At 41.4% G+C, this 15,965-nt stretch overlaps 1 protein-coding gene across 1 annotated transcript in view; it reads left to right on the top strand.

The window, feature by feature from the left end:
- The first annotated feature begins 1,198 nt into the window (after window positions 1–1,198).
- Window positions 1,199–15,965, top strand: part of PAPPA2 (pappalysin 2) — a 293,674-nt gene continuing 278,907 nt past the window's right edge. The window contains exon 1 of the mRNA XM_082266022.1: window positions 1,199–2,445. Coding sequence (XP_082122148.1) covers window positions 1,746–2,445 — 700 coding nt within the window. The 5' untranslated portion in view covers window positions 1,199–1,745. The remainder of the gene's footprint in view (window positions 2,446–15,965) is intronic.

The raw sequence follows: 15,965 nt of genomic DNA, 5'->3' as shown, positions 1-15,965 counted from the left end.
CAATAAAATTGTGCTTTTAAGTCAGTTAAGAGAGCATGTCTGACTACAGGCAGTCCCTGAGTTACAAACAAGATTGGTTCTGTCAGTTTGTTCTTAAGTTGAGTTTGTGTCTAAGTTGGAAGCTGTAAAAAAATATATTTTTATGTTTTTTGGATAGCATAGGGAAGGGTTAATACCCCTGTAAAGTTTGTTTTGCTTCTGTTCCCCTGTTCGAAAGATTTCACCTCACTTTCTGTCCCTGTTGTGGAAACAGGGATTGTTGATAAAGCCCAAACAAAAAATTCTCCTGCGCTCGGGTATGTAGCGAAGGATAAGGGATCTTATATGGTCTTGATATGCACCATTCATGGTCTTGCTGCCACCTCATTGGTGATGAAGCTTTAGTGGAGACTCTTACAGGAGTGAATTTTCCTTCCAAGGGGTAGATTTCCTCTTATCTCCTGTTGTCTCCCTCCGTTTGTAAGTATGAGTCGTATGTAAGTCGAATGTTAGTAAATTGGGAACTGCGTGTATTTTTGACTTTTTGTACTATGTGTGTCACTACTGCTGTCTGCAATGTCCATAAGTATTTTTGTCTATCAAAAAAGACATGTTCATGCTGAAAATGTAAACATTTTTATATGTAGCTTTTACCCTATTCTATATTTGTTTTATATATCTTATCATTTTTTTTTTCTTGTTCTTTTTTTATAGGAACTAAAAAAACAAAATAATTAACTGAGAATATTCAGCGTTGGACTAGCAGGAGACAATGTCAAGTCTGAAATGCCTCCAAACCATCCTATTCTCTCCTGGTGTTTTCCAACTTTCATAAGTGGCAAGAACGAAACAAATATATATCTAAAAAGATCATATATATATCTTCAACATTCACTATGCAGTCAACAATACAATACTTAGTTCCACACTTTGAATAATTTTAATAATTTTTACATTTATAAGCAATTTCATTCACAGCCCTGTTTTATTTTAAATTATACTATTTTTAATGTAATAATTTCCATCTTTCATCTAGTGATCCAGTTTGTATCCCTGTATAAGGACTTCTAACTACTTCTTTTCTTCACCTGACTAAATCCTAAGCTCCTAATATTGATTCACCCCATCTGAAATAGCATTACACTTTCTAGTCACTACACACTGGCCACAAGAACCAGTTTTAGGAAATGGAAAGGTAGCAATCAGGCAAAATAAATCTATAGAATGTATCTGCATCTGCATTAGAAGTTTGCAGAGTAGAAATGTTGTCTTAGAAAACATGTGTTAGACATATGTTGCATGTGTGTCAGTTTAACATCTGGCTAGGGAACATATGTTAGGAATCCACTGGGGGCTGTAACATCCCATCTACAACAAACACGAATCTCTATCCTATAGCTCCTGCACTACGCTTACAGATCAAGCAGCTAGTGCAAAAGAAAAATATGAAAATGTAGAAAATAGAGAGGAGATGTGCCACTAAATGCATGACAGACTTTGCACAGTACCAATACAATCTAGTCTCCATCTCTATAATAATAATAAAAAAAAAACCAAGAAAAGACGAGAACCAGACTCTTCTCTACAATATGGAAGACATAAACAAATGTATTCATGCCATGAAAATATATGCAAACTTATTAGACAGACCATTGATATTCTATAAGAATAAGTTTTGATTTGTTTTTCGGTTGAGACCAGTTTTCTGCACCTGCCTTCAACATTGCTCAGTTATTGCATCAGGAAACTGGGAATTGTGAGCCAAGATGCAATGCTTGGAGATACCGTTTTTGTCTCTGTTCCTCTTATCTTGTTGGGGAAGACCCTATAAAGAAGATTATATTCTTCAGCACAAACAAGAATTAGTACTAAAAGCTGAACATTTGAGGTTACTTTCAACAAAAGAGCCATGTAGGCTCAGTCCAAATAAAAGAACTGTAGTGGGTTTCTATCATCCACCTCAAGAAGTCTACCCTTCACAAGAGCAACGGTACATAGAAGACTTGGAATGCGTGAAACATGGATCACATGGATGCAGTGTAGAAAAACGAAAGAAAGAAAAACCCAGTGATAATAACAGGCAGATAAAAGTTAAATTACAGAACAAAAATGACTGGAATAAAACATACAATTACAAACACCCTAGACACGTCTCAAAAATATTCAACAAAAATTCTCTCAGAAGGAGTCCTAGAGCAGTAAATGAACATTATGATTCACAAAAGGAAAATAGAAGATACTCCAGAGAATCTGAGTTGATCAACTCACAAAGATTTTTTTCAAATTCCTCAGTACCTTTTGCACTGCATCAGAAGAATCCCACTAATGGGGCCCTTTACTTTCATGGTGCACACAGCCAGCTGGTTCTAAATCCAGAAGCTGAGCAGAAAATACCTCAAGAAACTTTCACTGTAGAACTGTGGGTGAAGCCAGAGGGAGGTCAAAATGATCCAGCAGTCATAACAAGTAAGAATTCTTAAAAACATGAAATTGTTTTTTCTTTTTTATAGGCGTGGTAAACTTCATAGGTGTAATTTGCTAAATTGTGTCTAATATGCCAATACCATTTGGTTAATATGAATTCAAAATATAAGTTAACATGGGAGGTATATTCATTCAAAATTCTACAGCCACTTTGGAATATTCCTTATACTTATCTGTGGAAGCAGTAGGAATGAAGGAGCTAGGACCCCATTCACCAAACCGGTGCTAAGATAATGTGTCGCCTCAGCCAGCGCTGCTCGGGCCACGCTACATGGATTTTGCACAGAGCAGCCCTGATCTTCCTCTTATCGGGTCCACTGCTGCCACTTGCTTTGGGGGCAGTCATTTATGCTCGCTTCAGAGCCCTGTCCCACAGAGCAGGGCTCAGTCCTGCCCCCCTCAATCTTGTCACTGGCTCTTAGTGGCAGCAGTGGGAGCCAATGGCTCCTGCTGCTGTATCTGAGCCAATTAAGAACTAGAGAGCCAAGGGGCTCTCGTGCACATTGCTGTATCAAGATAGGGCTTAGGTATGTATTTAGGAGGGGGGGTCTGAGAGGTAAGCTGCATGCATAATGTTTCTTTTAACCTTACTGCATATAATGTATAATGAAAAATGTAAAATATAATGCAGTAAGGTAACAAAACTTTACAACCGCTTTAAGCCAGAAGGCACTTCTGAAGAGGGAAGTAACATTAGAGTCCACTGATATCAATAAAAATGTTTAAAAAGTTAATTGTTAACCGGTTCCCGTCCGCCCGCCCTCCACCTTTTTACTGCAGCATTGTGGCCTTCCTGCGCATAACGACGTATGTTTATGTCGGTCGCGCGCCAGCAGCTAAGGGGGCGAGCGCGCACCGCCAGCGGCGTGCTCCTGCCCCCACTCGGCAGTGGGGACTCTGATGCGCGGGTCAGGCAGCTCTGATTGCCGCCTGACACCCGCAATCGCTCCCCGCTGAGAGAGGAGGGTCGGCTGGAATGATCACAGAGCTCCTGTGATCCTTCTATATAGGAACACATGTCTCTATGATCATTTCACAAGCCATGCACCCCCACAGTTAGAATTACTCCCCTAGGCTCACATTTAACCCCTTGATCACCCACAGTGTTAACCCCTTCCCTGCCAGTGTCATTATTACAGTAACAGTACATATTTTTAGCACTGATTACTGTAGTAATGTCACTGGTCCCCCCAAAAGTGTCAAAAATGTCAGTTAGGGGTCCGGTCTGTCCGCTGCAATGTCGCAGTCCCGCTGAAAATCGCAGATCGTCACCATTACTAATAAAAAAAAAAAACAATAAAATGACATAAATCTTTCCCCTAGTTAGTAGACGTGATAACTTTTGTGCAAACCAATCAAAATACGCTTTTTACAATTTTTTTTTTTTTTACCAAAAACATGTAGCAGAACACAAATTGGCCTAAAATGTTAAGAAATTTTGATTTTTACATTTTTTTTTGAGAATGTTATATGGCAGAAAGTGAAAAAAAAATATATATATATATATATATATATATATATATATATATATATATATATATATATATTTTTCAGAATTGTGGCTTGTTGTTTATAGCGCAAAAAATAAAAATCGCACAGGTGATCAATTACCACCAAAAGAAAGCTCTATTTGTGGGAAAAAAAGCACATCAATTTTATTTGACCGCATGACCGCGCAATTGTCCATTAAAGTAAAAGTGCTGAATTGCAAAATATGGCCTGGTCATTAAGGGGGAAAATCTTCCGGTCCAAAAGTGGTTAAATAAATACATAAGGGGCCGTATAATGATGGGTGTTGAGTTATTCACTGTAAGGTCGACACAGAAAACAAGGGGGCACCCTTAACGTCTAGAGGAAAAGAGATTTTGTTTCCAAATACGGAAAGGTTTCTTCACTGTAAAAGCTGTGAAAATGTGGAATAGACTCCCTCCAGAGGTGGTTCTGGCTAGCTCATGAGATTGCTTTAAAAAGGCCTGAATTCTTTCCTAGGTATACATAGTATAAATGGGTACTAATATTTATAGGTAAAGTTGATCCAGGGAATATCCGATTGCCTCTCGGGGGATCAGGAAGGAGTTTTTTCCCCTGCTGTAGCAAATTGGATCATGCTTTGCTGGGGTTTTTTTGCCTTCCGCTGGATCAACTACAGGTATAGTATTGTTTATGTGGGATTGTATGATTGTGTTTTCTTTACTGTTTTTTGTTTTTTATTGTTTGAGCCAGATGGACTTGTGTCTTTTTTCAACCTGACTAACTATGTAATTGCCAGCTCTAATTTTTTCAGGCATGTTTGCTACTTGTTTTCTGGATCTGAATAGCAACTGACGCTTTTTTTTTTGTCCAAAAAATAACAAAAAAAAAAAATCAATGTTATCACTTATGTTTAGAATCTCTAAAATTGCATTTTTCTGTTCTAATTTAATACAGAGTAACAATTAAAGCAATGCTTTTGCAAAGTAGAGTATGTACCATCGGTTGCTCCTTTTGTCACATTGCACAGTACTCCATGTGGCTAAGGGTTTAAGTATGTAACCATTGTGTTTGCAAAAAAAAATATCCTCTATTTAGCGGTGATTCCATTGTCTGGCATTTAAAAGAAACATGGATTTACATGCATTGTCTGTTTTCATGGGCATCAGGTAACACAAATTTCCAGACTGGATGCTGACATTGTTGGTGAGTGGTAAGAAAGTAATACAAGTTATAAACATGTTATACTTACCTGCTCTGTGCAAGGGTTTTGCACAGAGTAGTCCATATTCTCTTCCTCTGGGGTGCCCTGGCGGCGCTCCTGGTTCCTCCTCTTTATCGGGTGCCCCCATGGAAAGCCTTTTTTTCTGGGGGCACCCATGCAGGCGCGCGTCCGAGTCCTGCTGCTGCGCCCATTGACACAGACAGTGGGACTCGGCCCCGCTCTTGTGTCACTGGATTTGATTGACAGCAGCGAGAGCCAATGGCTCTATCTGTCTGTCCAATGAGATAAGAGCCAGCATCTGGAGCTGATGGGCTCGTGCACGGCGCTTGAACGAATGGGCTCAGGTAAGAAAAAGGGGGGGGGGGTCTTGGGGGCACTGCAGCAAAGAAGGTTTTTCATCTTAATGCAAAGAATTCATTAAGGTGAAAAACTTTGAGACTTTACAATCCCTTTAAAATGAATCTATAATTTTCCCATGCAGGACAAATCAACTTGCTCACTTAACTTGTGGTCTCCCTGCTTTATATACTCACCTTCCTACCCCGTCACTTCATTTGACCATTGGGAGTGAAGAGTAGCTCATGACTCCCACCTGACATTATTGGTTGGTGCTTGGTGATTGCATGCTGAAGCACCTAGCACTGTCACGTGGGGATGGGAAGAGAGGTGGTAATCTGCCGCTTATGCCAGGCTTCTTGTTGCTCCTGGGGGGTCAAACTGAGCAGTGAGAGTGAGAAAAGAAGGTGAGTATGTGCAGCTGGGGAGGGCTGCAGTACTCTGCCCTGCAAGGTAGAGGTTCACTTTTAGTGGCTATTCCAGGAAGTGAATGAACAGGTGAGCTGTCAAAAAGAAACTCACATATATGGGTCTACTTATCAATATTCTCACCCAAGATAAGATTCTTTGGTAAAAGTTGTGTAAATCTTAGGTAAAGAAATAGTGATAGACTACATATAGTTAGTAAATGGCCCCTGTTGTCATGTTACATGTTGGAGATATTTTGCTATTCATCCAAGTTGCATTCCTTAGCTCTATTGATTGATACCCATGTGGACATACTGTATATGCTATGGTATGTTCCTGAAAACCGTTAAAGCTAAAGAAGGTTCTTGGAGGAACTACTACTAGGTATTGTAGTTGGTTATTACATCACTGTGATGTTACCAGTCTGTCGGGGGCAGTTACAAAGTAACTGATTGGCTGAAATACTTATCTTAGCAGGAGAAAATGCTGCCCCAGGCTTACTCTTGTCCTGGTCATGTATTCTCTACTGTAGGAAAACTTGAACTTTAATTTTCCCTCCTGCAGGGATTATAAAATGAAATATCGAGGTTTAGGTAGTATGGGCCTGCAAACCTGGAGCAGCAATTTATCAAGTAAAGGTAGGAATTTAAGTCTTCCTATTAAACTTTGTCTATCCCAGTAACACAGTTAATATAGTTTTAAAGGATAAGTGCTCTTTTATTAAAAGTCCACTAACATCCTCCCTCTGGCCTCTGTGATATTAAACCTATATACAGTAAATAATATGGCTACAGGGGGAGGGTGTCAATGAGCTTGTTTTGTAAAGTGTGCCTTTTCTTTCACAATTTATAAAAATGTATTTTCATTGCCCAAAAGGTGGCAAAATAAAAGACCCCTAAACTACAAAGCCAAATGTTTTTTTCTTTGCTAGTGAAGTTTAATTTGTCCACCAGCTAATGTCTAATAAAATGTCCCTCCCATGCTATTTAGGTTTCATCAGTTTTGAGACCATTTTTCTCTACATAATGAATTCTCAGTTGTATATTGGGATAACCTACATTGACAACATATTGTATATTGCAGGTCCCTTTTAATCTTCCTACCTTTCAAAAGACTCAAAATGTTTATTCACATGTTAACTGTGTAACCGGCATGGTCAATTACCTTTAGGAGACCATAGTAAAAAAAGTTCTTAAAAATTGTCATTTTTGATAGAAAGCCAATTATTGAAAAAATTATTGAAAAATAAATGCCCATCTGAACTTCTGTATAGGGGTATATATATACACACATATATGTACATATATGTATTTATACACATACACACATATAGGTGTGATAGGAGCGTAGCCCTATGCCTGCAAATTATTTCATTAGTGCAGGCATAGGGTTCTGCTACTTTCACACCTATATATGTGTATGTGTATATATACATACATGTGTGTGTGTATATATACCCCTACACAGAAGTTCAGATGTCATTCTTGCCTCCAAAGACGTCCATAAAAAAGCCCAATAAATGCCTGCAACAAAACGACCGGGTGTGAAAGTAGCGAAGCCACTATCCTATGGAAGGGTTTGGTCACCCTGCCATAGCAGTCAGAGTCAGTTAACCCTACACTACACTACAGTCACCCTGACACTTAACACTTTCCCTACAGAAACTATATTATTAAATCTAACTATAGTGGAAAATAGTACCCTAACTACACTAGATATCCCTTTCCTCACACTAATAATTGCTAAATGACACTTTTGAAGCAGGAGTAACAGAACTGATTCCACTCTCTTCCACATCCCTGTATTACAATGCTAGAGATTTGGCGGGGCTATGTTATATACTGGGGGGCGTATTCACTACTGATTGGCCTCTGGACCCCCTAGTCACTCCAATCACATTCCTAGCATCCTCCTGCCCCCTCAATTGGCTTTTACTGATGGTTCTGGTCCAATCACAGGCTTTTAAAGCCCAGTTCCTGTCCCATTGCATTTTGGCCGGTTCTGGTTGCCGAATTCCAAACTTTTGCAGCAAAAAGTTCGGAATTCGGCCGAAATTTCGAACACCCAATGTTCGGGTCGAACCGATGGTCGACCCGAACCGTTCGATCATCCCTAATGCCACAGTCCTTTTACCCACAAAATATGATTTAATGAATACGCCTCAAGCAAGAGTGGAGAATTTCAACTCTTCCGGTTTGATCGGCTGCTTTGGAGGGCAGGGGAGCAATCAATGGTCTAATACACTCATATCTCTCCATAAAGAGGACCTTTCATTGCCCCAACTATTGCAAAGGCTTTTGTTTAAACTTCTTTTTACATTTTAAAGTGGCTCCATCTCCTCATGCTCATGCGCACGTAAGTCCTGAACGAATATGTAAATAGTGATTGCACCACACATGACATATCAATGCAAACGTCCGAGTGAGAGCAATGATTCTAGCACCAGAGCTCACGTTTAACTCTAAATTGGTAGCCTATAAAGACTTGTAAAGCGTCACCTATAGAGATTTTTTGGTATCATATTTTGTTGCCATTTCACGGGTGTGCAAAATTTAAGATCTTGACATGCTTGGTATCCATTTACTTGGCGCAACATTATCTTTTATATGTTACCCAAAAATGAGTATTATATTGTGTTTGTGCACACTAAAATTCCAAATTCCAAAGCGCATGCGCGGAGGACTCCAAGATGGCTGCTTAGCCTTGGAGCGCCGCACCGCTCCAGTCTTCTGAACCCCGTAACAGCCTTTAGATCGCTCCACCAGCGATCAACCTGGGAACACCCAGGGAATAATCTGATGTCCGGAGGCTCTGCTAGGAGGAACCTATCCAGTCAGCTTAGGCCAGTCTATCCAAGATGGCGGCCACAAGGCACAGACTGTGATACAGAGGAATCCATAGCTCACCAAGATGCCTCGAACCCTGCAATACCTCCTATAGTACATGTCACAGTGAGTAATCAGCCCCATGCTGCTCCTTCCCCAGCATCTACTGAATCACTGATTGAGAGGACATTTGAAGACCTTATCCTGACATCCCCGACTTTCTGGCCACCCCACATGCATGTGAGAAGAGGTCCACAATCCCCATATCACCCCTACTTATTTCCCTTCCATGATAGCCGCTTTTTCCACAATGCTGTCCAGGGGTCTGGCCCAAACAGCTGCATAGATCACCTCCTCCACCCATGCTGAACTGCAGCATTTGGGATCACAGATGGAAGTCATAGAAAGGAAGGCTGATCAATCTGTAGCCAGAATTAACCAAAACACTTTTACTTTTTACTTTTACTACAGAATACAGGAGATTCAGGATTAGTTGGAAACTACATTGTCCAAAATAGATGACCTTGAAAACCGTTCAAGAGTATACAACTTCAGAGTCAGAGGACTCCCTGAATCAGTGAAAGAAGTTAACCATGCAATTCGTTCCTTCGTCAAGGACCTAATCCCAGACATCCCAGAACACCATTTGGAATTGGACTGAGTACTTAGAGCCTTGCAGCCAATGTGATCTGATAGTCTACATCTGGATGGGTTTAAGTTATAGTTAAACCCCACTTTTACTCTGTCAAGGAAGAGGTGATGAAATTGTCCAGGAATTCAGATAGGCTCACTATTCAGGGACATCGGGTCCAGGTCTTTGCGGACCTCTACTCCTTTACCGTATAAAGGCATCGCTCTCTGAAACTCCTCCTTCAAGTTCTGTCTCAAAAGTACATAACGTACAGATGGTCCTTTCCTAAAACTTCATGTATCGGAAAAAGGCCCACCTTCATTTTCTGAAGGTGAATGCCGACTCCTACACCTGGGGCTGATTATCCAAGAGATCCCTCCTCCTTCCACTGCCAGGGGTCCCTCATCTGCCAAAAAGCCTTCTCTTCCTAGTCCACTTACTTCAGTTTGGCAGAAACAACAACCGAAGAGGTCAAGGGACTCTAAACCTCCCTGAGGAAGTAATTTAGATTAGGGACAACTGGATCCTGTTTTGCACTTTGAGATTGATCTTTCAGATGGTTTTCCTCTCCCCATGATTCGTGCTAGCTTTTAGCATGAATTTCCCTCTTTGTTTCCTGGGGAACTCCTCCAACGGAGGGGAGGGGGGGTGGGTGTGAAGAGGGGCCTGGAATTTCTATTCCCCAATGTTTGAGTTCAAACTCTACTTTGTCTTAAAGTTTTCAAGGTTTTTCATATACCTTCCCTTAGTTATACTTGGGCATATTTGTTAAGGTACAGCTAAGATGTCATCCAAGGTGGCTTCTAGGGTTCTCCCCTTTGGTGGGGCGAAACCTGAGACCCACTATACTCACTGGATACATTGCTCTACGGAATATTATGATTGGCCCTGTGCAGTTGCCCCTTTGATGCTCCAGGTGGGTAACAAAGAAACCTTTGCTGTCTGATTGCTTGACAGGGGTTAAGGAGCAGCTTGGCGACAATTGTTCAGGCCCTATTCCCACCATGTTTTAAGGAACAGTGCTCTATTTATTTGAAGTTATTTATTATATCTCTAGGCGGGTGGACTGAAGTGGATACAATGCACCTTCATCTGCCACTGATGCGTGTATGTTTCTCTCAGTCGCAGATTGATGTTCCCCGCTTTTTGGGGATATCACGATTCTCAGGTTTTTTTGGTGGGAAGTGGCTGGACCCCTCCTCAACTGTGTGGGTTACTGGATTTTTGGTTTCATTGTTTCTCTAATTGTTGTCTTGTATTCTTTTGCTTCCCCGTCTCTACCTCTTTTCTTTTTCTTTCTCTAACCTCTCTCTTTCCTATTTTCTGCCTGGAACCCCTCCCACATCGATTCGCAGGGTTGAGACATTGGAAAGGCTGTGGATGCACTGTTTGGCAGGGTGACCTGTCTTCACTGGGTGAGATTTTTTCTATTTCGAGTTGTCCAAACCTCTGGTCCATGGCTAATTCTAAACCTTCCATCATGATCATGCAGATTATATCCCACAATGTACAGGGTCTTAATTCCCCGGTAAAATGGCAGAAATTGTTTCAATTATATCATACCCTTAAGACAAATGTTATTCTCCTACAGGAAACTCATTCCCCAATCTCTTACAACCCCTCTTTCCTTCACCAGAGCTTCCCCCAATTTTACCTAGCTAATGCCGTAAACAAGACATGTGGAGTAGCAATTTGCTTTTCCAAACGTTTACATTTCTCCCCTTCCAGAATACTCAGGGACCCGGAAGGTCGTTACCTGTTGGCGGTGGGTACCATTGATGGAAAGATCTATAAATTTGTTTGCTATTACGCCCCAAATAATGGCCAAGCGGGATTTTTCAAAACCATGACACGAACACTGATGTCCATTTTACAGGGCACCATCATTTTTGGAGGCGACTCCAATATAACATTTGATCTCTCTTTGGATAGATCAAGTAAGGAGATCACAAAATCAAAAACGCCCCGCCCCCCCCAGACAAAGCCTAAAAATAGCAAAGGTTCTTCACTCCCTTGGCATGATAAATATCTTGAGGGAAATAAACCCCCATGTCAGGGACTACACGCACTTCTCGGCCCCACATCACACGTGTGCCAGGATAGACCATATTTTCATTAGATCTTCCTCTATTCCCTTAGCCATAACATCCGAAATTCGAGACACACCCCTATCAGACCACTCCATGCTGACACTTTCCCTCTAACACTCTTTACGGGATGAAGTCCCATTTAAATGGCATCTCAGTGAGGCCCTCCTGAGTGACCCTATACTATGGACAATCCTAGAAAAAGCCCTTAAGGAATACTTTGCAGACAATGATAATAACATAGTTTCACCAACAACACTTTGGGCAGCCCACAAAACAGTGCTTAGAGGGAAACTCATTCATGAAACGTGAACGCAGAGCCGAAATCCAGAAACTGAAGGAGGAATTGAGTCTGAGCAAATGTCACAAAGGTAACCCTACCCCTTCCACACTGGCTCAGCTAGACTCCGCCAAGGTGAATTAAATCTAGCTCTGACTACAGCAGCAGAAAAGCACATTAGATGGACTGGTGCTAAATTCTACTCACAGAAGGACAAGATAGCTTCCAAATTGGCAAACAAACTATGCCCTTGACCATGAACCTTATCCTTCCCCCAAAATTCACGCTTCATCAGGGAGCTTAACCCAAAACCCTATCCGTAACAAGGAAACCTTTCAGACTTTCTATTCTAATTTGTATGACTCACAATTTTCTCTTGCCCCACATAAATTGGAAACTTTCCTTAGGGATTTCCCCCTACCCAAAATCACACAAACCCATAGGGAACTCCTCGATAAACCTTTCACACCAGAGGAGATATTAAATCTCTCATACCAGGCTCAGCGCCTGGGCCTGGCGGTTTTTCGGTCGCCTATTATAAGAAATTTGGCCCTTCCTTGTCCCCCTATATGGCTCGATTTTTTAACTCCCTTTGAAATGGAAACCCCCTGGACAGTGATTTAAGCATATATCTCTGTTTTTTCCAGACTTGGGAAAGATGTAAGTGATGTTAGTAACTATTGTCCGATATCACTTATTAATATCAACCTCAAACTTATGATGAAAATTCTTGCATCAAGACTGTCGAGCTTTATAGCTAAATATATTCACAAGAACCAGGTGGGTTTTGTCCATGGGAGGAAGGGCCCAGACCAAGTTAGGTGAGCTATAGATATAATTTCATTGCTACACTCTCATTGGGATAGGGGTGCCCACAGGAAGGCTTTCTTTTGTCCACTGACCTCCAAAACGCCTTTGATTTAGTCTCTTGGCCCTACATAGTTACATAGTTTGTGAGGTTGAAAAAAGACATCAGTCCATCCAGTTCAACCTATGATGTGCTTGTGTTTGCTGTTAACCATACATTGTATATCCATGTATGTTGTGGTCTTTAAGGTGCCCATCTAATAGTTTTTGAAACTATCGATGTTCCCTGCTGATATGACTGCTTGTGGAAGCGAATTCGACATCCTTACTGCTCTGACAGTGAAGAACCCCTTACGTACTTTAAGGTTAAACCGTTTTTTCCTCTAGGTTTAGTGAGTGGCCACGTGTCTTATTGTATTCCCTTTCTCTGAAAAGTTTGTTCCTTATGCTAGGGTCGCCAGTACAGTATTTGTACATTGATATCATATCCCCCCTTGATCGTCTCTTCTCCAGAGAGAATAAGTTCAGTGCTTGTAGTCTTTCCTCATAGCCGATGTCCTCCATTCCCCTAATTATTTTTATTGTTCTTCTCTGGACTCTCTGCAGTTCCAGCACATCCTTCCTGAGGACAGGTTCCCAGAACTGGACAGCATAATCCAGATGTGGCCAGACCAGAGTCTTGTAGAGTGGTAGACTAATCTCTTTATTTCTGGAGTGAATCCCCTTTTTTATACATGCTAGTATTCTGTTGGCTTTGCTTACAGCGGCCTGGCATTGCCACTGTCAAGTCTGTTGTCTACCAGTACCCCCAGGTCCTAGACTCACCCAGAGGTTCCCCCCTCCCCCCCCCAGTGAGTAGCTTGCTTTCATGTTTCTGATGCCCAAGTGCATTACTTTACATTTTTCAACATTAAACCTCATCTGCCATGTAGTTGCCCACCCCATTATTATGTTCAGATTCGCTTGTAAGGTTTCCACATCCTGCATAGAAGATATTGGCATGCTTAGTTTAGTAACATCCGCAAATACTGAGATTGTACTCGATATCCCCTCCTCTAGATCATTTATGAATAAATTAAACAGGATTAGCCCCAGGACAGATCCTTGGGGGACTCCACTTTCGACACCCACCCAATCCGGGTACTCCCCATTAATCACCACCCTCTGGACTCTCCCCTGGAGCCAGATCTCTATCCAGGTACTCACGCTATGGTCCATACCTACCTTCCTTAGTTTGTACAGTAAGCGTTTGTGGGGAACGGTGTCAAAGGCCTTTGCAAAGTCTAGATACACCACATCCACAGGCTTACCTTTATCTAGGTGGCAGCTCACTTCATCGTAGAAGGTTAATAGATTGGTTTGGCAAGAAAGATTTTTCATGAATCCATGCTGAGTGATTACTACTAATAATACCGTTTTCATTACTAAAGTCTTGTATGTGGTCCCTTAACATCCCCTCCAAAATCTTGCAGACTACTGTACTGATGTTAGGCTAACCGGTCTATAGTTACCCGGGATATATCTCGGCCCTTTTTTAAATATTGGTATCACGTTGGCTTTTTTCCAATCAGCTGGCACCATACCTGTCAGTAGACTATCCTTAAAGATCAAGAATAATGGTCTGGCAATCACCTGGCTGAGCTCTTTAAGAACCCTCGGGTGCAAGTTATCCAGTCCCGGTGATTTATTTATGTTACGTTTCTCTAGTTTAGTTCTGAGTCTATCTTCTGTTAGCCACGGGGGTACTTCCTGAGGTGTATTATTTAATTTATCATTACAAGCTGGGTTAGTGTAGCCCCCCGATTCTTTTGTGAAGACTGAAGAGAAGAAATACCAGGAAGATAGGGTTTTGGCTCTAAATTCTTGGAACTCATTCTGTCTCTTTACTCTGTTCTGAAAGCACAGGTCCCTTTTGTCCCTTTTGATGGGTCATTATTCTAACTCTTTTGACATCAAAAAATGGACCAGACAGGGCTGTACTTTGTCTCCTCTAATTTTTGCAATAGCTATTAAAACCTTAGCAATCGCCATTAGATCTCACCATGATACTAAGGGAGTCTTGTGTGGTCCCCAGGAACATAAATGCGTGTTGTTCGTGGACGACCTACTGCTCTTTATCACATCCCCCCTGATCTCCACCCCTAATGTATTTCAACTGCTCCAAGACTTTGGTTCTATCTTGGGCTTAAAAGTAAATGTGCCCAAGTCTGTAGCACTGAACATCTTGGTTCCTTTGCAGCTAGTAGACCAGTTGAGGCACCACTTCCCCTTCTCCTGGTCCTCTGACTCCATTCCCTATTTGGGAATTAATCTACACTACAACATTGACAAACTGTTCTCTGTTAATTATCCTCCCATGTTCCGTTAACTAGAGGAGGATTTAAAACAATGGGCAAAATATGATCTATCCTGGCTAGGAAGGATCAACTCTATCAAAATTGATTCTTCTACCACGTCCTCTGTACCTCTTCAGGTCCCTCCCCATCCCAAAAAAGAAAACGCTATTTCTCAAATTTCAATTGAAAATCATCCGATTTGTCTGGGGGAGGAAGGGTTACCGCTGCCCTAAAGAAGTCCTCTACCGACTGAAAAGTCAAGGGGTTCTGGGCCTACCCAATTTATGGTGGTACTATCAAGCTGCGCAATTAGCTAAAATCTCCACAGTATGCTCTAGGGGTACCAAACCTGATTGGTTTGCTATGGAAAGACAGGCAGTTCCCCTGCACACCATAGACTTTCTGCTCTGAAGTCCTCCTAAACGGAGACCCACAGTCCTACTCCCACCCTCTCTCACTCCCTGACATTGTGTGATGCTCTATATAAACAAGCTTCTTTAACCTTTTAGTACCAAACCACACTCCCACCTGTTTAACCACTTTACCACTAGAGGATTTTGCTGTCTTACGTCTGGGCCACTTTTTGCGATTCGGCGCTGTGCGAATTTACCTGACAATTGCGCGGTTGTACGACGCCATACCCAAACTAAATTTACGTCCTTTTTTTCCCACAAACAGAGCTTTCTTTTGGTGGTATTTTATCACCTGTGCGATTTTTACTTTTTGCGCTATAAACAAAAAAAGAGAGTAAATTTTGAAAAAACAACAATATTTTTCACATTTTTTTTATATGAAATTCCCCCCAAAAAAATGTAAAAATCAAAATTTTTTTAAATTTTTGGCCAATTTGTTTTCTGCTACCTATGTTTGGTAAAAAAATTCACAATAAGCGTATTTTGATTGGTTTGCGCAAAAGTTATTGCGTTTACTAACTAAGGGAAAGATTTCTGTCCTTTTTGGTGTTTTTTTTTTAACGAGTAATGGCGGCGATCTGCGATTTTTTTGCGGGACTGCGACATTGCGGCGGACAGATCGGACCCTTGACTGACATTTTTGACACTTTTGGGGGTACCAGTGACATTACTGCAGTAATCAGT

The sequence above is a fragment of the Pelophylax lessonae genome (genome assembly GCF_965119305.1).
Source record: "Pelophylax lessonae genome assembly, chromosome: 8".
In the NCBI taxonomy this organism is placed as follows: domain Eukaryota; kingdom Metazoa; phylum Chordata; class Amphibia; order Anura; family Ranidae; genus Pelophylax; species Pelophylax lessonae.
Note: the sequence above shows the minus strand (reverse complement) of the source record. Positions and strands in the feature narration are given on the sequence as shown.